Source organism: Crocuta crocuta, unplaced genomic scaffold (assembly GCF_008692635.1).
Source record: "Crocuta crocuta isolate KB4526 unplaced genomic scaffold, BGI_CrCroc_1.0 scaffold102, whole genome shotgun sequence".
NCBI lineage: Eukaryota > Metazoa > Chordata > Mammalia > Carnivora > Hyaenidae > Crocuta > Crocuta crocuta.
This window is the reverse complement of record NW_027530019.1, coordinates 5,215,788-5,240,914: the sequence shown is the minus strand read 5'-3', so window position 1 is coordinate 5,240,914 and position 25,127 is coordinate 5,215,788. Positions and strand designations below refer to the sequence as shown.

At 36.4% G+C, this 25,127-nt stretch overlaps 1 protein-coding gene and 1 long non-coding RNA gene across 3 annotated transcripts in view; one reads left to right on the top strand and one right to left on the bottom strand.

Moving 5' to 3' along the window:
- The window catches only part of SECISBP2L (SECIS binding protein 2 like), a 66,694-nt gene that overhangs the window by 5,770 nt on the left and 35,797 nt on the right, over positions 1-25,127 (bottom strand). The window contains exons 12-17 of the mRNA XM_077764451.1: positions 20,784-20,953; positions 19,733-19,865; positions 17,999-18,161; positions 5,610-5,830; positions 4,294-4,448; positions 2,295-2,514 (exon numbers count right to left, since the gene is read on the bottom strand). Coding sequence (XP_077620577.1) covers positions 2,295-2,514; positions 4,294-4,448; positions 5,610-5,830; positions 17,999-18,161; positions 19,733-19,865; positions 20,784-20,953 — 1,062 coding nt within the window. The remainder of the gene's footprint in view (positions 1-2,294; positions 2,515-4,293; positions 4,449-5,609; positions 5,831-17,998; positions 18,162-19,732; positions 19,866-20,783; positions 20,954-25,127) is intronic.
- LOC144231858 (uncharacterized) overlaps positions 1-25,127 on the top strand; it is a 53,624-nt gene that overhangs the window by 12,596 nt on the left and 15,901 nt on the right. The window contains exons 3-4 of one of the 2 annotated variants that reach the window (XR_013335214.1): positions 2,319-2,485; positions 5,733-5,852. This is a non-coding gene — a long non-coding RNA (uncharacterized LOC144231858). The remainder of the gene's footprint in view (positions 1-2,318; positions 2,486-5,732; positions 5,853-25,127) is intronic. The other variant, XR_013335213.1, reaches the window with a different exon arrangement.

Here is a 25,127-nt window from a genome sequence, read left to right as displayed (position 1 = left end):
AGAAAGAATAACTTCAAACTTTCTTCTCAATGTTATCTGTGGTTATTTCCACTCATTTTATTGGTGTCCTGATAAATCAGCTCATCTTTAAGATTCTGTCTAAATTCTTCCTTAGGATTCAAACATTAGCTCTACTTAAGAAAAAAGAAAAAAGAAAAAAAAAGACAACCACAGACCCAAAATAGTGTCACTTTGACTGATTTCCCAAACTGGAATTTAATTCCCAATCAAACTGCAGTCTCAACCTCCTGTACAAATGTAGCCTTAACCTTAGTCAGGAAATTTTCCTTTCCATCCATCACCTGGGTCCTCTCCATCCCCCAAAGAAAGATGAGGTAATCTGCATGATAAGACCCTTTGCATGTTTCCCCAGCAAATAGTCTCCTTTGGAAAATCTTTTTCTGCTAATAACTTTCTTGCCTCCCTGCATCTATAAAAACCTTCCATTATGTACAACTCTTCAGAGTGCCTCTCTACCTGCTAGATGGTGGCTACTGCCCAATTCATGAGTCATTTAATAAAATTAATTAGATCTTCAAACACACTTGGTTGAAGTTTTTTCTTTAACAGCTCATAGAATTTTAGCTTTGAGCGGAACCTTATAGATGACCTAGACGAACCCTCACCTTTTCGCTAAAGAGAAATCTGAGGCTCAGAAATTAAACAATTATTTCTCAGTCCCCCAGGCAGAGTGTGAAAAAGCCAAGGCTTCAATCTTTGAACACTTTAAATTTGGTGCTTTTTGAAAACATCTCCTAAGTCTTTGAGGAGAGAGGTTCTTTTCAGAACTTTTCATGTGCCCAAATGAAGATCACGGTCAATTGCTCAAATCCACAGCTTTATGAATTTACCTTGGGGTTTGCTTCTGAGATCTGCAGACTATACAGACAGAAGTGGATCTCATTTACAAAACTGGCACTTTATCATCTTTATTTTCAACTGGTGTCACTTCAGCCAAAGATGTATGTCTGCCTCTAAGCCAGTAAACTTAACCTTGATCTGAAGTTTCCCAAAGTCTCACAGTAACCTGTTCACTGCCTCTGGCCTAGAACTCTGTCAGAAGCATCCCAAACATTTAACTACAATTACAGACAGGGAAACTAGCAAAGGGAGTGTGAGAAAAAAAAGAAAAAAAAATGAGGACCCATTTTTTTAATGTTAACTTTTAGGTGGTAACATGCTATTCAATAAACTCCTAAACAGATTTAAAAAATAAAAAAGAAAGAAAGAAAAGAAGGAAGAACCAGGAGTCAAGTTGAAGGAGGTAGCTATACTATTATTAAAAAGAAAAAAATTGGGAACTGAATTAGAAACTAGATCATGAAAAGTGGGGAACTTAAGAGTTCAAAGTATTACAGAAACAAGGCAAAGAAACTACTAAACGTACAGTGCAGTAAATAATGCTATTTTAAACATTACACACGTTAAAAAGAAAACAAAACCACAGGCCTAAAACAGCATCACTGAGGCCAAGTTACCAAACCAGAGCTGCATAGCTAACATAATTCCGGTTTCAACCTCCCCTAGGATAGAAGTCTGAAGAGTTTTTTGGTCAGCACCAGTGAGGTAATCTGTCACAAGGGCCCTCTCCACCTCCAACAGGAAGATGAGACAATCCACCTAAATAAGACCCCCTGCCTATCCCCCTCAAGGAAGGTGACCTTGCTAGATCTTGGCAGGAAGGATCCTTTCTTTTCTTTTGCTAATAAACTTGCACCATCCACCTTCCTATAAAAACCTTCCATTTTGTACAGCTCCTCAGAGCTCCCCACTACTTGCTACACGGGATGTCACTCAATGCTCAAATCACTTAGGAAAGCCGATTAGACCTTTAAATTTACTTAGTTGAATTTTTGTTCTTTAACACACACAAAAGCTGGGTTTTCGTCTATATTCTTTTTGACTACCATCAAATTTAACTCAAAACAAATGCCCTATGTCTAGATTTTATAAGCTTACATTCAATAATATTCAGGTCTTTTGTTTACTTAGTAAATACAAAACTTCAATAAAGCAATATCAGCATGTAACTTCCTAGAATTTACTTAGTTACAGGTCACAAAGTATGATACATTTTCACTTTTAAATCCCTTTGGAGATTCTGGAAATGTGACCAAATTACAGGATCTCACAGAAAGTCTCAGCACCAATCGTCTCCTAATTTTTAATGGACAGGTTTAATGCAATTTCTTAATTCAAAATTCCAACCAAAATGTGAATAATCAAAAGATAAAAACAAAAGGTAGCATTTATTTCAAAATTTCAATCACCTGAAATGATATGGACCAACTTACCATATTCCTTTTCATTTACTTCAGAGATGGGTTCAGAAATAACACTGCAGAAAGAAATGGCGCTGGCTGCAGAGGGGTTACGAGAGTGCCCCATGTGGTGCGGCACCTTCTTCACGTTCTTTAAGGCCTCCTCAGCCTGCTCTTGTTCCATTGCGGCAACCATGTCTTTGTATGCTTTCCTGGCTTCCTCGGTGAGTTCTACCAACTTATTAAACAGGCTCTAAAAAGGAATTTTTATTAGTCCATTTTTTGTTATGCTTTTCATTCCTATAAGTAACAATAAATAGGGGCACCTGGGTGGCTCAGTCGGTTAAGCATCTAGCTCTTGATTTCAGCTCAGGTCATCATCTCACAGTTCATGAGTTCGAGCCCCACATTGGCCTCGGTACTGACAGTGCAGAGCCTGCTTGGGATTCTCTCTCACTTCATCTCTCTCTGGGTTCTCTCTCATTCCATCTCTCTCAAAATAAATAAATAAAAAATTTTAAACAAAAAATATATCTACTGTTCTAGGATCACTTTCAAAGAGCACAAAATCCAAGTGGTATGAACACTGTAGAACTTTATAAAATACTCTAACTTTCAGATATTGTTTCTATAATTCTCACAAGTCTGAGGAAATTTCTCTTATTTTAATTTCTCTTTAATGTTTGTTTATTTTTGAAAGACAGAGCACAAGCTGGGGGCGAGACAGAGAGAGGGAGATACAGAATCGTAAGCAGGCTCCAGGCTTCGAGCTGTCAGCACAGAGCCTGATGGAGGGCTCAACCCATGACTGTGAGATCATGGCCTGAGTAGAAGTTGGATGCCCAACCGACTGAGCCACCCAGGTGGCCCTCTGAGGAAATTTCTTGATTTAATACTAGTCACTAACTGTGATATACTAAAAGATTTTTTTTTAATGTTTTTTTTTTTTAAATTAATTTATTTATTTCTGAGACAGCACGAACAGGGGAGGGTCAGAGAGGGAGACACAGAATCTGAAACAGGCTCCGGGCTCTGAGCCAGCTGTTAGTACAGAGCCCTACACGGGGCTTGAACCCACGAACTGTGAAAGCATGACCTGAGCCAAAGTCAAACGCTTAACCGACTGAGCCACCCAGTGCTCCATGATATACTAAAAGTTCTTGCAAAGTTTATCAATTAAACAACTGCACCCTTTAGTATCTGGCACTAGAGTACAAAGACCACTGGAACACCATTCTGCTCTCAAGGAAACTTCTGTGTGGCTGGAAGATGGGAGACACCAATGATTCAAGCAAGGTACCTTACTTATATTAAATGCCATGAGATGTAGAAAGTGTTTTGGCTTTTGGAAGAAATATNTATATAAAATCGAAACATTAAATATTAAACATTTAAATATATAAAAATAGTATGGTTGGGAAGAAGGAAAATGGTCCATGAATGGTGTTACAAAATACTTCAAAATCAACTTCATAAAAAAGTCTTAAAATGTTATCAGTTAATAAGTATTATGGGAGATAAATAACTTTTATTCTATTTATTAGTTATCAGCCNTCCTACGGGCAAAGCTTTATTAGCAAATTAGTATCATGAGTGCAGAATTATTCTGACATTTGGTTAGGAACTCCATTTTCTGAAAGAAAATCCTCTCCAATTGAACGATTTTCTCTCTTGACTCCAAGAAACACAAAATATAGCCATTATATAAGCAGAACAAAATTCTTTTATATTGTATAATACTGGATACCTTTACCCAGCAGTTAAATAAATTCTCAGATATTACAAAATTGAACCCAGAAGAAAAAAAAAAACACTGTGGGAAAAATTGGAGCCAATGTGTTTACAGCCAAAATACTGTTGGATTAATTTGTAAAAATGGTTTTAACACTAAAAAAGGAAATGTAAGACTCAAGAATTTCCCACTCATCCCTGGGAATCATCTCACTTCTTTAAACGCTTAACCGTAACACAGGTGTGTGTCAAGAGTAGGGGGAACAGGAGGGAGTGAGGGAGTACATCCTCTAAGTCTTACCTCAGCACCAAAGTAGTTGAAGATTCCCACTACGCTAACAGGAACCAGCTTGTTCACACAGCGTCCTAGAGCTTTTCTTCCAAGAGCAAACACAAAAGGAATTTCTTGTTCCCGTGCCATGGCTATAACATTATAGAGAGCCTCATCCAGGCCACCTGAGAAAGTCAACACATGCTGAGGTTTTAATTTACTTATTTTTTCCCCATTAAGTAGTCTTCACACACAGCACGGATGGCACTTGAACTCACAACCCTGAGATCAAGACCTGAACTGAGATAAAGAACTAGAAGCTTAACTGACTGAGCCACCGAGATGCCTCTAATTTGCTTACTTCTGAAATGGAGGTATTTTAGCACTCAACAGCTAAAGCAAAAAATACAGCAACAAAGGATTCTATGAATACCTGTGGTACTTTGCTGTCCCATTATTTTCCTATTGGAATTTATATATATATAATTTCTTCCCAATAAATTTTAAAATTCTTCAAAGCAAGTTTTTGTCTCTCCATAGGGATTAGTATAGTGGAAGTCAAACTTAAATACAATAAACATTTATTAAAACAAATTAAAATCGTTAATAGTAACTGATGTCTTTATTCTCTCAGCTCAAGTAGCAACGAGACAGACATATATTACCATTTTTTGTGGCATTTTCCCCCTATGGAGAATATTCCTACTACTGCTACTTCTCATTATATCGTCTCCAATTACCCAATGTGGCTCCTCTATGAAAACAGACAAATCAGGGTGCATGACACAGTAAACAGTACTGTGTGCAGGTTCGCATAAGAGCCTTTTCAGAGTCTGTGACTCCCTCTCTCTCTGACCCTCCCCTGTTCACGCTGTCTCTCTCTCTCTCTCCTAGAAATATAATAAAACATTAAAAAAAATTAAAAAAAAAAAAAGAGCCTTTGCATGTAATTACTCATTTCTGAGGCAAATCACCATAGCAAGAGCAGAGAACTGTAACTTTTATCAAAGGAAGGTAATACAAAAATTTTTAGAGCAGAATATATTTGTAGAAATAAATAAATGTACTCTAAATAAAAAAAGAGGCTTGCTCTGATTATAAGAGATGAGACACTTGGGGAATAAAATCCTTAACTAGTGTTCATAGATTAAGATTTCTTTATAGTGTGATCACAATTTTATTGCATAATTTGAGGTAATGAAAAATTTCACTTTCTTTCATGTTCAACATTATGTTTTATACCTAATCTCAAAGAAAGACATCTGGCTTCCACTTTACAATTCACTGTATATCCTACAGTTATACTAAATAAACATGAAAACATCTCAAAAGTAAAATGTTCATACCTTTTGACTGGATTTTTTCACAGTTTGGAGAAATTATCACACACTTGATCTTATTTAACTTCATATGTTTAGTAACCTCCCTTAGACCCATAACCAGCCGTCTCCTTGCTTTTGCTCTTACAGGATCTTTTTGGTAGATGCGTTCCTGAAAACTGACAAGCTCTTGAAGAAGAAGAGTCACACATTCATCAATCTCTTTACAAAGAACCTGATTGCAGTACCTGTAAAGGAAACCAAAACCAGGTAAGTCCATCCTAATTTACTTTTCTGAAATTATAAAATTATGTTAGGAAAAAAAAACATTCAGTAAGAGGTTTTCATTAAAAAATCAACTCTTTAAAATCTCTTAATTCCTATAGCAAATTAGAAAAAAGAGTTTTTCTGAATTGCAATAGATCGGCTTTTAAGGAATCAGTGGATTATCCTCAGATAAGTACTAACCAAACTGCCAATTATTAAGGATATAAATCAAATGTTAGCCTGTTATTTGATAAAAAGAGAAATAATGTTTCTGGTAAGAAGATACAAAGTTATTTCACTCCAGGGAATATGAATGATGCTTCTAATAGGAAAGAAATATTATTTTCTAGAAGCTAACTGAATGGCCTCATACCAACCAAGTCATCCTCCACACTCAGATAAGTCACTATCTCTGGTAATTAGCTTCCTTGACCATAAAAATAAGGAATTAGGTAAGCTGGCCTCAATGATTCTTCTAACTCTGAAAATCTATGGCTATGGAAGATGAACTCAGTAATTAAATTGAGGCCAAAACCAAAGAGGCCATGAGGTAAAAGTCACATGCCTTTATAGTAAGCAAAGCAACTGAATGGGGTTCTTTGTGAGATCGTGTATGGCTATAATGCAAGAAACAGAAAGGCAGTGAGCGAGTCCACTACAGTACTTAACTTTAGGGATAAGGCAGTCATCCAAGCTGACATACTGTATATACTCTATTTTTCAAGTTCTCATCCTTAACCTCTACTATAAGCCGGTACTTAACAAGGAGAATTGGTCTAATTTCTAGCCTAAAACTAACCTGGTAAGTAAATTTCCACTTCTGAATTATATTATATAGTAGAAAGCTCTAGGCCTGCCCTTCTTTAGTGGGGGGGAGAAGGGGAAGAATTCCCAAATTTTTTTCTTTATGTGAAAAGTGTTTAAATAAGTAATGTTTAAATAAGTAAATAAATGTGACACTACTTCAGAAGAGAAGGTACAGCTGGACAGGCTGAGGAAAGAATAACTATCAAAATTGGCAAAATTAAAGAATGCACTTAAAAAAATAGAACATCAAAATGCAGTCTTCTTCATTCTGTTACTCTTTCAAACTATTTCATACACATGCAATATTTTATCCCCAAGTGCTTCCTTTGCTCCACACCTATTATTTGACATTTAATCAACTTCCCAAATCCAGGCAAAAAGTATTAATTCAAAAACAGTAGTACAAAGAAAGGGAATAGGAGGATCGAGATGGCAAAACAGGAAGATCCCAACCCATCTCTTCCCACAAACACACTAAAATTACATCATACAGAACTGTCTCTGAGAATGACATGAAGAATGGCAGAATAGCTCTTCTACTACTAAAGAGAAAAAGCCATACCAGAAAGGTAGGAGAGGCAGGAAAGGGGCTTAGTCAGGACCCACACCCCCTGCTCAGTGACCCCAAGCCAGAGGGATATCACCAACACAAGAGGCCAACCTCCCTAAGGAGCAAAGGGTTCAAATCATGTTATTAGGCATGCCCACTCTTCCTGCATCAGGAAGATGAGTCCCCATAACATCTGGCTCTGAAAATGAGTGGGGCTTAAATCCAGGAGAGCTAGAGGGCTAAAGGAAGTGGAGATTCCACTCTTAAAAGGCACAGGCACAAACTCACTGCTGAGACCTAGCACAGAGGTAGCAGTTTGATAAGTGTCCGGGCCACATGGGAGGATCTGCTGACTCATACAGGACATGTGCAGGAGGAAAAAGGATCTGTGGGAACTTTTTCCTGGAATAGAAGCTCTGGCAGGAACCATTTCTGTCACTTTTCTGATACTCTGCTAATACCACCTGCCCTGCCTCAGCATTCCCCTGTGGACCCACCTCACTCAACATGCTGGCCCCAATAGGCATCCCCTTCAAAGTGGCTCCCACCTCACTACACCTAGCGGGTAGCCTCAGCCAGATCCCATTCTACCAGACTCTGTGGTCAGCCTAGGACAGGTTTAAGGCTCCCTCTAAAACAACTCTCACCTCACCACACTCAGCCAAGTGGCCTTGACTGGGATGGGCACCCCACCAAAGCAGCTACTGTCCTGCCACACAGTAGGCAGCTTCAGACTGGTGCCTCCCAAACCACCTACAGCCCCGACCACCAAAATGCCTACAACCATTACAGCAAGGCCTTTCAGTCAGGTGCATCTGAGGCCAAAACCACACACCAGTGTAAACCCAGCAGTCACAGCCCAGCCATAACAAGAGGGCACATGCAGTCCACATAGGGGACATCCTTGAAGTCCCTGGTTTGGGGGACCAGAGGAAGCCTTCTATATTAGGCCACTCCATCAAAACCCTGAGACACAGCTAAGCTACCTAATACAACAAAACAAAGAGCCAAGCAAAATGAAAAGACAGAGAAGTAGGTTTCCAATGAAAGAACAAGATAAAACCTCAGAAAAGAATGAAAGAGTTCAAAGCAATGGTCATAAAGATGTTCACTGAACTCAAGAAGAATGGATGAACATAGTGAGAATTTCAAAAACAAAATATTAAAAAGGACCAATCAGAGAAGAAGATAAAATGAGAACTACAATAGAGGACAATAAGACAAAACAATTTTTAAAAGCAAGGAAAGGGGCACCTGGGTAGCTCAGTCAGCTAAGTGTCCAACTCTTGATTTCAGCTCAAGTCATGGTCTCCCAGTTGTGAGTTCAAGCCCCACACTGATGTGCTGACAGTACAGAGTCTGCTGGTGATATTCTCTCCTTCCCTCCCTCCTCCTTCACTGGCTCTCTCTCCCCACCCCACCCTCAAAATAAACATTAAAAAAAAAATGATAGTTTAAAGAATCTTCTGAGACAACATCAAGCACACTAACACTTACATTATAGGGGTCCCATAACAAGAAAAGAAAGAGAAAGGAGTAGAAAGCTTATTTGAGGAAATTATAGCAGAAAACTTGCCTAACCTGGGGAAGAAAACAGACATCCAGGTCCAGGAAGCACAGAAAACCAAAAAAGATAAACCCAAAGAGATCCACACTGAAGATACATAGTAACTAAGATGTCAAAAATTAAAGATAAAGAAATAATCTTAGAACCCGCAAGAAAAAAGCAACTAGTTACATACAAGAGAACATACTTAAGATTATCAGTTGATTTTTCAACAGAAACTTTGCAAGCAGAAGGGAATAGCATCATAAAAGAGGCAAAAGGAAAAAAAACCTACAACCAAGAAATTTCCTTGGCAAGATTATCATTCAGAATTGAAGAAGAAATGAAGAGTTTAAAGACAAAAGTTAAAGGAGCTCATCAATACTCAACTGCCCTTATAAGAAATGTTAAAGAGACTTCTTTAAGTGGAAGAGAAAAAGACACAACTAGAAATAAGAAAATTTTAAAAGAAAAAAAATCTCACTAGGAAAAGCAAATCTATTGTAAAGGTAGTGAATCAACTACTTATAAAGTTAGTATGAAGGTTAAAAACCAAAAATAGTAAAATAAATGATACCTATAATATTTAGTAAAGGGATGCAAAAAATAAAGATGTAAATAAAGTATGATGTCAAAAACAAAATACTGCAGGGTGGGGAAAAGTAGTGCTTTTAGAATGTATTATTGTTTGTATTTTTAATTTTAGAGAGAGAGAGAGAGCATGCACAAGTGGGGGGAGAAAGGGAGATGGGGAGAAAGAGAGAGTGAGAGACACTGAGACAGATAATCTTGAAGAGGTTCTATGCTGAGGGTGGGCTCAATCCCATGATCCTGGGATCATAACCTAAACTGAAATCAAGTCCGACTCTTGATTTTGGTTCAGATCATGATTCTCAGGGATCTGAAAGCCCCACACGTGCTCACACTCTCTCTCAAAATTAATAAACATTAAAAAAAAAAGTCAGACACACAACTGACTGAGCCACCCAGGTGCCCCAGAATATGTCTGAACTTAAGCAATCATCAACTTAAATAAACTTATATACATAAGATATTATATATGAACTTTATGTTAAATAAACCAAAAACCTGTAATAAATATAGAGGAAACAAGGATAAAGGAATCTAAACATAACACTAAAAAATTCATCAAATTCTAAGGGAAGAAATCCCGAAAAACAACAAGAATTACAAAGACAATCAGAAAAAAAATTGCCAATAAGTACATACCTACCAATAATTACTTTAAGTAGAAGTGGAAGAAATCAAAGACTCAGTGGCTGAATGGGTGAAAAAGCAAGACCCATCCATATGCTGCTTATAACAGACTCAATTCAGACCTAAAACACATACAGATTGCATTCAAGTGAAGGGATGGAAAACGGTATTCTATACACACAGAAGTGGAAAGAAAGCTGGTCTAGCAATAGTTACCTCAAACAAAACAGACTTTAAAACAAATCTGTACAAGAAACAAAGAAGGACATTAAATAAGAGATCAATCTAACACGTGGATATAACACTGTAAATATCTATGTACCCAACATAGAAGCCCCTACATATATAAAACAAATATTTTCAAACACAAAAGTAGAAACTGATAGTAACACAAGAATAGTAGGAAACTTTAACGCTCCACTTACATCAATAGATGTATTATCCAAAGAGAAAATCAATAAGGAAGCAGTGGCCTTAAACAAGAGATTAGACCAGAGAGACTTAACAGATACATAAAGAACATTCCATTCAAACAGCAGAATATACATTCTTTCCAAGTGCATATGGAACCTTCTCCAGGATGGATCACCTGTTTGGCCACAAAATGAGTCTCAATACATTTAACAAGACTGAAATCATATCAAGCATCTTTTCAACTACAATGGAATAGATTAGAAATCAATTACAAGGGGAAAAAAACCCTGGAAAAAAACACAAATATAAGGAGGCCAAACAACATGCCAACAAAAACCAAGGGGTCAAAGAAATCAAAGAGGAAATAAAAAAATATCTTGAGACAAATAAAATGGAAATACGACTTCCAAAATCTATGAGGACAGAGCAAAAATAGTTCTAAGAAGGAAGTTTATAATGTTATAGGTCTATTCTAAGAAACAAGAAAAATCTCCAATAAACACTCTAACCTTACATATAAAGAACTAAAAAAAGAAGAACCAACAAAGCCCAAAGTTAGCAGAAGAAAGTAAATAATAAAGATCAGAGAGGAACTAAATAAAATAGAGACTGAAAAAGAAACAATAAAAAAAAAAAAAAATCAATGAAACCAAGAGCCAGTACTCTGAAAAGATAAACAATATTTATATGGACCTACATGGTATTCTGTTAAGTGAAATGTCAGACAGAGAAAAACTACCATATAATTTCACTTATATGTGGAATCTAAAAACAAAACAAGTGAACAAATAAAAAACAGAAACAGAACCATGAATACAGAGAATGAAATGATAGATGCCAAGGGGTGGCAGGTGGGAAGATGGGCAAAATCGGTGAAGAGAAGGGGAGATTAGGCCTGCTTTCAGGTATAATGGAATGGTAAGTAATGGGGATAAAAGGTACAACATAGAGAATATAGTCAACGGTATTGTAATAGTATTATATGGTGACAGGTGGTAGCTACACTTGTGGTGAGCATAACAAAATAAACTTGTCAAATCTTTATGTTGTACACTTGGAACTAATGTAATATTGTGTGTCAACTATACTTCAATTAAAAAGAAAAAATATTTAAAAAAAGGACTATGATAAACCTTTAGCCAGGCTGACTCATCAAGAAAACAAAGACAGGGCCCAAATTTAAAAATCAGAAATAAAAGAGAAGTTACAACTGGCACCATAGAAATACAAAGAATTATAAAAGATTACTATGAAAAACTATACATCAATAAATTGGATAGCCAAGAAGAAATGGAGAAATTACAAGAAACATAAAACCTTCCAAATCTGAATCATCAAGAAAAAGAAAATCTGAACACTGTTCACTAGTAATGTAATAGAATAAATAACCAAAAAATATCCCAACAAAAGTCCAGGACCAGACAGCTTCACAGGTAAATTCTACTACACACTTAAAGAGTTAATATCTATCCTTCTGAAACTATTCCAAAAACAATAGAGTAAGGAATACTTTCAAATTAATTCTATGAGACGCTGATACCAGAATCAAAGACATTAGTAAAAAAAGGAAATGACAAGCTAACATCCTTGATGAATATAGATGCAAAAATCCTCAACAAAATATTAGCAAACCAAATTCAATAATATATTAAAAGAATCACACACCATGATCAAATGGCATTTATTCCAAGGATGCGGAGATAATTCAATATCCACAAATCAACTGTCATACACATTAATAAAATGAAAGATAAAAACAATACCATCTTCTTAACAGATGCAGAAAAAACATTTGACAAAAATTCAATATCCATTTATGATAAAAATTCTCAACATAGTGGGTACAGAAGGACCATACCTCAACACAATGAAGACCAGAGATGACAAACCCACAGTTAATACCACAGTCCACAGTGAAAAAGCTGAAAGCTCTTCCTCCAAGATCAGGAAAACAAGACAAAGATGCCCAGTCTTGCCACTTTTATTCATCACAGTACTGGGAATCTTAGTCACAGCAATCAGAGAAGAAAAATAAATAAACGGCATCCAAATTGGTAAGGAATATGTGAAACTGTCACTACTTGCCGATGAATGGATACTGTGCATAGAAAACACTAAAGACCATAAAACAATTAGAACAAATTAACTCAGTAATGCTACAGGATACAAAAGTAATGTACAAAAATCTGTCGTATCTCTATACATTAATAACAAAATAGCAGAAAGAAAAATTAAGTTACAACTTCATCCAAAAAATAAATACCTAAGATTACTTAGAAATTAATTTAACCATGGAGGTATGAAACCTGTACTCTGAAAACTGTAAGACAATGATGAAAGAAACTGAAAATGATGTAAATTGAAAGATAAACTGTGCTCATGGACTGGAAGAATCAGTGCAGTTAAATGTCCACACTATCCAAAACAATTTACAGATATAATGCAATCCCTATCCAAATACCAAAAGCATTTTTCACAGAACTAGAACAAAGAATCCTAAAATTTGTATAGAATCACAAAAGACCCAAAAGGCCGAAGCAATCTTGAGAAAGAACAAAGCTGGAGATACGCTCCAAAATTTCAAACTATACTGCAAGCTAGAGTAATCAAAACAGTATGGAACTGGCATAAAAACAGAGATCAACAGAACAAAAAGCTCAGAAATAAACTCACAGTTTACATGGTCATTCTATGACAAAAAAAAATCCAATAATATAACAAATGGGGGAAAAGACTNGGCCGAAGCAATCTTGAGAAAGAACAAAGCTGGAGATACGCTCCAAAATTTCAAACTATACTGCAAGCTAGAGTAATCAAAACAGTATGGAACTGGCATAAAAACAGAGATCAACAGAACAAAAAGCTCAGAAATAAACTCACAGTTTACATGGTCATTCTATGACAAAAAAAAAAAATCCAATAATATAACAAATGGGGGAAAAGACCATCTATTCAACGAATGTTGTGGAGATAAAGGACAGCTATATGCAAAAGAATGAAACTGGAACTGCTTTCTTACACTGTATACACAAATAATCTCACAATGGATTAAAGACCTAAATGTAAGACGTGAAACCATGGAACTCCTATAGGAAAACATCATCAGTAAATTCTCAAACATCAGTCTTAGCACTTTTTGTTTTTTGTTGTTTTTTTCTTGGATAGGGGGGATATATCTCCTCAGGCAAGGGCAANTTTACACAACACAGGAAACCATCAACAAAACAAAAAGGCAACCTACTGAATGGGAGAGATATTTGCAAATCATATAGTAGATAAGAGGTTAAAATTTAAAAAAAGAGAGAGATTAATACCCAGATTACACATAAGGACTCCTACAACTCAACATCAAAAAAACCCCCCAAATAATCTGATCAGAAAATGGACAGAGGACCTGAATAGATATTCCAGAAAACACATACAGATGGCCAACAGACACATGAAAAAATGCTCAACATCACAAATCTTCAGGTAAATACAAATTGAAATCACAATGAGATATCACCTCATACCTGTCAGAATGGTTAGAATCAAAAAGAGAGGAAGTGGCAATCCCTATCAAAGTAACACCGCGTTCTTCACAGAGCTAGAACAAACAATCCTAAAATTTGTATGGAACCAGAAAAAACTCCAGATAGCCAAAGCAATCTTGAAAAAGAAAACCACAGTTGGAGGCATCACAATCCCAGACTTTAAGCTATATTACAAAGCTGTAATCATCAAGACAGTATGGTACTGGCACAAAAACAGACACACAGATCAATGGAACAGAATAGAGAACCAAGAAATGGACCCAAAAACATACAGCCAACTAATCTTTGACAAAGCAGGAAAGAGTATCCAATGGAATAAAGAAAGTCTCTTTAGCAAATGGTGCTGGGAAAACTGGACAGGGACATGCAGAAAAATGAACCTGGACCACTTTCTTAACCCATACACAAAATAAATGGATGAAAGACCTAACGGTAAGACAGGAAGCTTACAAAGGTAAGAGGAGAAAGCAGGCAAAAACCTCTCTGACCTGGCCACAGCAACTACTTACTTAACACGTTTCCAAGTGGCAAGGGAAACAAAAGCAAAAATGACCTACTGGGATCTCATCAAAATAAAAAGCTTCTGCACAGCGAAGGAAACAATCAACAAAACTAAAAGACAACTGATGGAATGGGAGAAGATATTTGCAAACAACATATCAGAGAAGGGGCTAGTATCCAAAATCTGTAAAGCACTTCTCAAACTCAACACCCAAAAAACGAATAGTCCAGTGAAGAAATGGGCAAAAGACATGAATAGACACTTCTCCAAAGAGGACATCCAGATGGCCAACAGACACATGAAAAAATGCTCAACATCACTCATCATCAGGGAAATACAAATCCAAACCCACTGAGACACCACCTCACACCTGTCAGAATGGCTAATACTAACAATTCAGGCAACAACAGACGGTGGCAATTATCTGCAGAAAGAGGATCTCTTTTGCACTGCTGGTGGGAATGCAAACTGGTGCAGCCACTCTGGAAATCAGTAGGGAGGTTCCTTAAAAAATTAAAAAGAACTATCCTACGACCCAGCAATTGCACTACTAGGTATCTATTCAAGAGATACAGATGTGCTGTTTCAAAGAGGCATATGCACCTCAATGTTTATGGCAGCACTACTGACAATAGCTAAAGTATGGAAAGAGCCCAAATATCCATCGACGGATAAATGGATAAAGAAGATGTGGTATATACATGCATACATACATACACAATAGAGTATTAGTCAGTAACAAAAAGAATGAAATCTTGCCATGTGCAACTACATGGATGGAACTAAAGGTATTATGCTAAGCGAAATTAATCAGTCAGAGAAAGACAAATATCATATGACTTCACTCATATGAGGAATTTAAGATACTAAACAGCTGAACATAAGGAAGGGGAAAAAAGTAACATAAAAACAGGGAGGGGGACAAAACATAAGAGGCTCTTAAATACAGAGAACAAACAGGGTTGTTGGAGGGGTTGTGGGAGGGATATAGGCTAAATGGGCAAAGAGCATTAAGGAATCTATTCTTGAAACTGTTGCACTATATGCTAACTTGAAATGTAAATTAAAAAATAAATTAAATAAATAAATAAATAAATAAATACAAGAAGTGTTAGTGAGGATGTGAAGGAAAGGGAATCCTCATGTACTACTGTTGGGAACAAAACTACCATACAAGCTAGCAATTCCATTTCCTGATACTAACTTAAAGAAGAAAAAAACATGACTTCAAAAACATCTATTCACCCCTATGTTCGCTGCAGTATTTANTATCAGAGAAGGGGCTAGTATCCAAAATCTGTAAAGCACTTCTCAAACTCAACACCCAAAAAACGAATAGTCCAGTGAAGAAATGGGCAAAAGACATGAATAGACACTTCTCCAAAGAGGACATCCAGATGGCCAACAGACACATGAAAAAATGCTCAACATCACTCATCATCAGGGAAATACAAATCAAAACCCACTGAGACACCACCTCACACCTGTCAGAATGGCTAATACTAACAATTCAGGCAACAACAGACGGTGGCAATTATCTGCAGAAAGAGGATCTCTTTTGCACTGCTGGTGGGAATGCAAACTGGTGCAGCCACTCTGGAAATCAGTAGGGAGGTTCCTTAAAAAATTAAAAAGAACTATCCTACGACCCAGCAATTGCACTACTAGGTATCTATTCAAGAGATACAGATGTGCTGTTTCAAAGAGGCATATGCACCTCAATGTTTATGGCAGCACTACTGACAATAGCTAAAGTATGGAAAGAGCCCAAATATCCATCGACGGATAAATGGATAAAGAAGATGTGGTATATACATGCATACATACATACACAATAGAGTATTAGTCAGTAACAAAAAGAATGAAATCTTGCCATGTGCAACTACATGGATGGAACTAAAGGTATTATGCTAAGCGAAATTAATCAGTCAGAGAAAGACAAATATCATATGACTTCACTCATATGAGGAATTTAAGATACTAAACAGCTGAACATAAGGAAGGGGAAAAAAGTAACATAAAAACAGGGAGGGGGACAAAACATAAGAGGCTCTTAAATACAGAGAACAAACAGGGTTGTTGGAGGGGTTGTGGGAGGGATATAGGCTAAATGGGCAAAGAGCATTAAGGAATCTATTCTTGAAACTGTTGCACTATATGCTAACTTGAAATGTAAATTAAAAAATAAATTAAATAAATAAATAAATAAATAAATACAAGAAGTGTTAGTGAGGATGTGAAGGAAAGGGAATCCTCATGTACTACTGTTGGGAACAAAACTACCATACAAGCTAGCAATTCCATTTCCTGATACTAACTTGAAGAAGAAAAAAACATGACTTCAAAAACATCTATTCACCCCTATGTTCACTGCAGTATTATTTGTAATAAAGCAAGGAATGCAAGCAACATAAATGTCCATTGATAAATGAATGAATAAAGAAAATGGGGGTGTGGTTATGTGTGGAATATTGTATACTATGTGTGGCATATTACTTAGCCATAAATAAGAATGAAATCTTGCCATTTGCAACAACATGGATGGACCCAGGGAGTACTATGCTAGGTGAAATAAATCAGAGAAAAACAAATATCATATGATTTCAATTATATATAGAATTTAAAAACACAAAACAAATGAACAAAACAGAAACAGACACACAAATACAGAGAATAAAATTGTGGTTGCCAGATGGGAAGGGAGTGGGGATACAGGTAAAATAGGTGAAGGGGATTAACAGGTACAAACTTCCAGTTATAAAGAAAATCACAAGGATATAAAATACATCATACAGAATTAGTCAATACTATTGTTAATAACTTGGGTGACAGATGGTAACTAAGACTTATTGTGGTGAATATTTCATAATGTATATGAATGAGAAATCACTATGTAGTACTCCTAAAACTAATATCATATTGTGTATCACCTACACTTCAATTAAAAAAAAAGAAAAGGAACAGAACAAACCAATATGGCTTGGATTCATACTGACTTTACATTCACCCTGGGATTATTTCATATGTCATTTTCAAATGTAAAATAAATGTATCTATACAAATGTTAAAATCCTAAAATCCTTCAGAGCAGTAACTTCTAGTTCAAGATTAGTTACTGATGGGCATTTTAAAACTTAACAAACATTTGCTTAAAAACAAATGGTTTCATGTAGTGTATTTACTTTATGGGGAACAAGGTCTTAGAAATTTGTTATTTATTCATTAAACAGGGTTTTTTCCTTAAAGGCCAATAATATAAATAGCATTTGAGGAGGAAAAAGTGCCTATTAAGGCAATGTATATGTAAATATAAGAAGTCAAATTTCCAGATTTATTTGTAAACACTATTTGATATAAAATATATTTACTGTAAAATAACTTTCATATTAACACTAATAGGTGACAGAAATCAAATGCTTTAAATACAATAAAACTAGGTGTTAAACAAAATTTTAAGGAAGAACTTAAATATGTTTGAAGTGTTGCATGCTCAACCCATCAAGTAATGACAATGCTATATTCAGAACTACAATCAAGATACTTAAACTATTCAACCTCAATAATGAGACTAAAACTTACTCTCTAAATCTTTTGCTGTGGATTTTGGTTATTGTAGAAGACGCCATCGGACTGCCTATCCCAGAACTAGCCGGAGAGCCTTGTGACACAGGTGTCATACAATATGGAGAATTCTGACTTGCTGGAGAGAGTGAAGTATCACTGGGCATGCTCAGTCCAGTATCTGTGGAGATGTGGGATGAAAGGAAAGAATTTAGAAACTTCAAATGCAGAAAAGCTATCTAATGAACAATGCTTAAAATGGCAGTTGTCTTTTGTATAACTTCCAAATTCCCCAGAAGCTAATGAGTTGGGCATTGTTTATATTACAAACATTTCTCATATACTACAAAAATGAAGTCTTCCTATTATCTCTTAAAATATACTCTTAAAACTCAAGTACAGCCTGTAAGTCTCTATGGAAGAGAGGAGAGAAAGCCAAATGATCTAAAACAAGTCTTCTTAGAGGATTTAAATTGAAGAACAAAAGTAACAACTTTTGAACCTCTTTCCAGATCATATTACCATCCATCTCCTTCATCTCAATTTTTTCACCTATTTCTTAAAAATACATTTTTAACTATCTACAAATTCCCATTGCTGCTGGCAATGATGAATTCTACCTCACTCATTCTCTCCACACACTCCTGATTTCTTCTGATACCACCCCAGTTTCTCTCTCATTTGGTCTTTGCTTCTGTGCTCAGGCAACCTCATTTTTTAGACACCTTCTTTGGATTTGACTGCCCCCTTCATTTACTGCTTCTTTCCCAAACATCTAAACTTAACAAATGAGTTATTTTTTGTATTCCAGTCCACTAATTAGCAAAGTTACACATGTATCTCATCTCCCTAATGGTGATAAGCTTTTTGAAGCAGGACTATCCACTCTCTATTACACTTCCTGACTTTCCTACCCCCAATACAGTTGCTAAAGTACACATGGTAGGTGTTCAATAAACACCTAAATGAATGTTGAACGCATCCATTTTTTAATGAATGGATAAACCTAAATACAAAGGCAAAGATATTTAATTGAGAGTAAAGGAGAATGTTAGCCAAATATGTCCTAGTTGAACAATCTTTATAAGCAAGCTCATTTTTCTAAACACAATGGAACACTACCAGTTAATATCGTGTATCAGACTTAAATCTGTTGCAGAAAGGAATACATATATACCAGCAGAAAAAGGGACCTAGCCAGGGATCTCTTTAAATCTTTCTTCCACAGTAGTAAAAATATCAGAAAGAATGTACTCAAAATGCTATGTGCTGGCTACATTATGCGACTGTATCTTACTGATCAACTGAATTCTGTCCTACAAAAGGCTTTGTAATTCTCTACTCATTGTGGTATATGTATTAATTCACAAAAGCAAGAAAGAAAATCAACAAAAAAAATCCAATGAAAAATAATCCTGTGAAGAGCCAATAGTGTTCTAGACATGAAAGAAGACAAAATGAAAAGAACTATGAGTTACAGAGGATACGCTGGTGAGATCATAACTAATAGTGCATACAACAAATTCAGAACTTAAGCCTCAAAAATGCCACAGTTCTGCTATATAACACCTGTCCCTTCCACCTGTTAAGAATCTCCCTATTGAGGCATCTTCAAAACAAACCACTCTCAAAAATAAAGAAATTTAGATAAAATATGGAGCATATCCTCCAATTAGGATAGTAACTCATCATGGCGTAACAATTAAAATACTCTGAACCATTCCATGAGAAGGGAAAAAGGGGCAATCTTACCTTCCTGGGAAATAATCTCCTGTGGCAAATCATCAATAAAATCTAAGTGCATTTCTATTGGTTCCTCAGATCCCAAAAGGTTGTGGTCCACAGTTAAACGGCCCTTCTTTTCCTCTCTTTCTTTCAAAATAACCTAAAAGTCATTACCAGTCTTTAATTACTGATCACTCTTTAAGAATGTATTGAATGGTTAAAATGTTCATTATTACACAGATACAGTTCACTTAAAAATGGACATGAAGAGTTCGGTTGGCTACATGTTTAGTTTGCTACAAAGAAAGTGACTGGCAAAAACGTAAATGTATTTTTAGGCCCTGTAGTTGAAAGAGGTACCATATGTAAAATAAAAGACAACTATGCTACATAATGCTACAGCTATCAAACCACATCTGCTTCACTCCTTAACTCCTGATGGGCAAACTAGAGTTTCCACAAAAATGGATAAAATAGTAAGTGTGGAAACAAGGTCATAGTTACATTAGATTTACATTTTGAAGTTCTCAATTATTTGGACATGGATTATCTCATTCCATTCCTCACAATACTGAGTTAGGGGCACCTGGCTGGCTCAGTTGGTAGAGCATGCAACTCTGGATCTGGGGGTTGTGAGTACAAGCTCCATGTTGGATGTAGAGATTACACCCCAAAAATATAAAAAATTTCTTAAAAATACTGAGTTAAACAGAGCAGATATTATCCCAACTTATATATGAAGGAGATAAGGGTAAGAAAGTTTTGCCTAAAACCATATAAGTTAGTACCAGAATCTAGGACTTCTGATTCCTACAGTCCAATATTTTGGATGTTAAATGTTCAACTTTTTTTGGTTTTTTAACCTTATAGAAAAAATTCATCCTCCAGGGTTTTGTTCAATAAAGATAATCATGATGCTGATGATATCCTTAACTTCCAATTAACTAGTCATCAAAAAGATGTACACCTATGAACATCTCATAATAATCTGTTGGCTAACATGCCACAACTACTTTTGCAAAACAGATTTAAATCCTTACTTATCTTGTAAAATAAACATCCCCAGATGGTGTTTTACCTTTTTAAGTGCTGTGGGCCGTTTTAGTTTTGCAATTTCCTTCTCTTTTCCTTTCTTTGCTTTAGAGGAAGTAATGTCCAAAGAATTAAAGGATGTCAAACAGGGCTGATTTTTGGTTAAAGGTTTTCTGTTAGTAGAATCTTTAGTGTGAAAAGAAGCTGCAGTGACCACTAAAAACAAACAAGAACATTAGTTTTACTATTATAGCCAGCACCGCACACTATGAAATTTTCTAATAATAAATCTATAAGATCATTCTCTTCTGGTGGGAAAATAGACATCTTAATAGTGGGACTAACACAGGGCCATGCAATATCTCTCAGGTACAGCGTTTATACATGTTTAACTGCTGTAAGATAAAGATGACAAAGCCAATGCATGTAACTAATTTAGCAATCCAAAGCAGGGACAAATAAATTATTAGTTCTACTCCACAGCAGCAAGCCTCAAGCATGGCAATTCTTGGCAACTGATCTCCAAGCAGAACCCATTCTACCTCTCTGCAATTTCAAAACTTTGCACCTCTCCTTATTCCTACTGAATCTTAAATAAGAGTCGCCCTTATATAGGGGCTCATGGGTGGTTCAGTTAAGCATCTGACTTCAGTTCAGGTCAGGTTCATGAGTTCAAGCCTGGCATTGGGCTCTCTACTGTCAGCACAGAGCTCACTTCAGATGCTCTGTCTCCCTCTACCTCTCTCTGCCACTCCCCTGTGTGTGTGCTTTTTCACTCTCTCTCAAAAATGAACACCAAAAAAATTATTAAAAAACCATCACCCTTATACAAAATAATCTGTCACACCTCATTTCCATCTATCAGTGAAGAGTGATCTTCCTCTTTGGCTGCACTCTCAGTACTATTCAGCAGTTCTTTCACACCTGATTGATACCCTCACCCAGTAGTGGTTACCCAGTCCTTCAGCAGTCCAAGGACCCTAACCTAAATCCTCTTGCTCCAGCAGCAAAGCTCTCCTATTACTCCAGAGAAGCTGCTGTCCAATATAAATGTATGTGCCCAGTACCTGGTTGGCTCAGTTGGTTAAGCATCCAACTATGGCTAAGGTCATGATCTCGCAGGCCATGAGTAAGAGCCCCACCTCAGGCTCTGTGCTGACAACTCAGAGCCTGGAACCTGCTTCAGATTCTATGTCTCCCTCTCTCTCTGGCCCTCCCCTGCTTGCGCTCGCTCACTCTCAAAAATACATATACATTAAAAAAAATTTTAATGAATCAGCATTCCTGTATCTTTTGGATAAAGTAGTGCTATTTCTGGGTCATAGGGTAGCCCTATTTTCAATTTTTGGAGGAACTTCCACACTGTTTTCCAGAGTGGCTGCATCAGTTTGCATTCCCACCAACAGTGCAAGGGAGTTCCCTTTTCTCCACATCCTCACCAGCATCTGTAGTTTCTGAATTTGTTCATTTTAGCCACTCTGACCAGTGTGAGGTGGCATCTCAGTGTGATTTTCATTTGTATTTCCCTGGTGATGAGGGATGCTGACCATCTTTTCATGTGTCTGAGGGCCATCTGCATGTCTTCTTTGGAAAAGAGTCTATTCATGTATTCTCCCCATTTCTTCACTGGATTATTTGTTTTTCAGGTGTTGAATCTGGTAAGTTCTTTATAGATTTTGGATACTAACGCTTTCTGATATGTCATTTGCAAATGACATTCTGTCCCATTCTGTCAGTTGCCTTTTAGTTCTGCTGACTGTTTCCTTCGCTGTGCAGAAGTTTTTATTTTGATGAGGTTCCCAATAGTTCATTTTTGCTTTTAACCCCTTGCCTTTGGAGTTTATCAAGCAAGAAGTTGCTGTGACTGAGATCAAAGAGGTTGTTGCCTGCTTTCTCCTCTAGGGTTTTGATGGTTTCCTGTCTCACATTTAGGTCTTGCATCCATTTTGAGTTTATTTTTGTGTAAGGTATAAGAAAGTGGTCTGGTTTCATTGTTCTCCATGTTGCTGTCCAGTTCTCCCAGCACCATTTGCTAAAGAGAATGTCTTTTTTCCATTGCATATTCTTTCCGGTTTTGTCAAAGATTAGTTGGCCATACATTTGTGGGTCCAGTTCTGGGTTCTCTACTCTATTCCACTGGTCTATGTGTCTGTTTTTGTGCCAGTACCATTACCTACTGTCTTGATGATTACTAGAGTCTGGGATTGTCATGCCTCCTGCTTTGGTTTTCTTTTACAATATATCAATATTAATATCAGTATTACTTTGTAATATCTGTAGTAATATCAATATTACTTTGGCTATCTGGTCTTTTGTGGTTCCACACAAACTTTTGGATTGTTTGTTCTAGCTCTGAGAAGAATGCTGGTGCAATTTTGACTGGGATTGCATTGAAAGTGTAGACTGCTTTGGGTAGTATTGACATTTTAATAATATTTATTCTTCTAATCCATGAGCATGGAATGCTTTTCCATTTCTTTGAGTCTTCTTCAATTTCCTTCATTAAGTTTTCCATACTTTTCAACATACAGATCTTTTATGTCTTCGGTTGGGTTTATTCCTAGGTATTTTATGATTCTTGGTACAATTGTAAATGGGATCAATTTCTTGTTTTCTCTTGCTATTGCTTCATTATTGGTGTACAGAAACGCAACCAATTTCTGTACATTGATTTTGTACCCTGTGACTTTGCTGAATTGATGTGTCAGTTCTAGCAGCCTTTTGGTAGAGTCTTATGGGTTTTCCATGTAGAGTATCATGTCATCTGCAAAAACTGAAACTGACTTCTTCTTTGCCAATTCTGATGCCTTTTATTTCATTTTGTTGTCTGATTGCTGATGCTAGGGCTTCCAACACTATGTTAAACAACAGTGGTGAGAATGGACATCCCTGTCATGTTCCTGATCTCAGGGGGAAAGCTCTCAGTTTTTCCCTATTAAGGATGATATTAGCTGTGGGCTTTTCATATACAGCTTTTATGATGTTTCAGTATGTTCCCTCCATCCCGACTTTCTTGAGAGTTTTTATCAAGAAAGGATGCTGTATTTTGTCAAATGCTTTTGCTGTATCTATTGGTAGGATCATATGGTTCTTATCCTTTCTTTAATTAATATGATGTATCACATTGATTGGTTTGCGAATACTAAACCAGCCCAGCAGCCCAGGAATGAATCCCACTCGATCATGGTAAATAATTCTTTTTATATGCTACTGAATTCAATTTGCAAGTTATCTTGTTGAGAATTTTTGCATCCAGATTCATCAGGGATGTTGGCCTGTAATTCCCCTTTGTGTGGGGTCTCTGTCTGGTATGGGAATCAAGGTAATGCTGGCTTCACAGAATGACTCCAGAAGTTTTCCTTCTGTTTCCACTTTTGGAAATAGCTTGAGAAGGACAGGTATTAACTCTGCTTTAAATGTCTGGTAGAATTCCCCTAGGAAGCCATCTGGCCATCTTATTTGTTGGGAGTTTTTTGATAACTGATTGAATTTCTTCACTAGTTATGGGTCTGTTCAAATTTTCTATTTCTTTCCATTTGAGTTTTGGTAGTGTGTGGGTGTTTAGGAATCTGTCCATTTCTTCCAGGTTGTCCAGTTTGTTGGCATATAATTTTTCATAGTATTCTCTAATAATTGCTTGTATTTCTGAGGGATTGTTTGTGATAAATCCATTTTCATTCATGATTTTATCTATTTGGGTCCTCTCTTCTTTTTGAGAAGTCTGGCTAGGGGTTTATCAATTTTGTTTATTTTTTCAAAAAACCAGCTCTTAGTTTCACTGATCTGTTCTACTGTTTCTTGGATTCTATATTGTTTATTTCTGCCCTGATCTTTATTATTTCTCTTCTTCTGCTGGCCTTGGGATTTCTTTATTAATCTGCCTCTAGTTTCTTTAGGTGTGCTGTTAGATTCTGTATTTGGAATTTTTCTTATTTCTTGAGATAGGCCAGAATTGCAATCTATTTTCCTTTTAGGACTGCCTTTGCTACATCTCGAAGAGTTTGGATTGTTGTGTTTTCATTATTGTTTGTTTCCATATATTTTTAAATTTCTTTAACTTCTTGGTAGACCCATTCATTCTTTAGTAGGATGTTCTTTAACATCCATGCATTTGGAGGTTTTCCAAAAATGTTTATAGCAGCACTTTCAACAATAGCCAAATTATGTAAAGAGCCTAAATGTCTATCAACTGATGAATGGATAAAGAAGATGTGGTTTATATATACAATGGAAAACTACTTGGAAATGCGAAAGAATGAAATCATGTCATTTATAGCAACATGGATGGAACTAGAAGGTATTCTGCTGCGTGAAATAAGTCATTCAGAGAAAGACAGATATCATATGTTTTCAGTCATATGTGGATCTTGAGAAACCTAACAGAAGACCA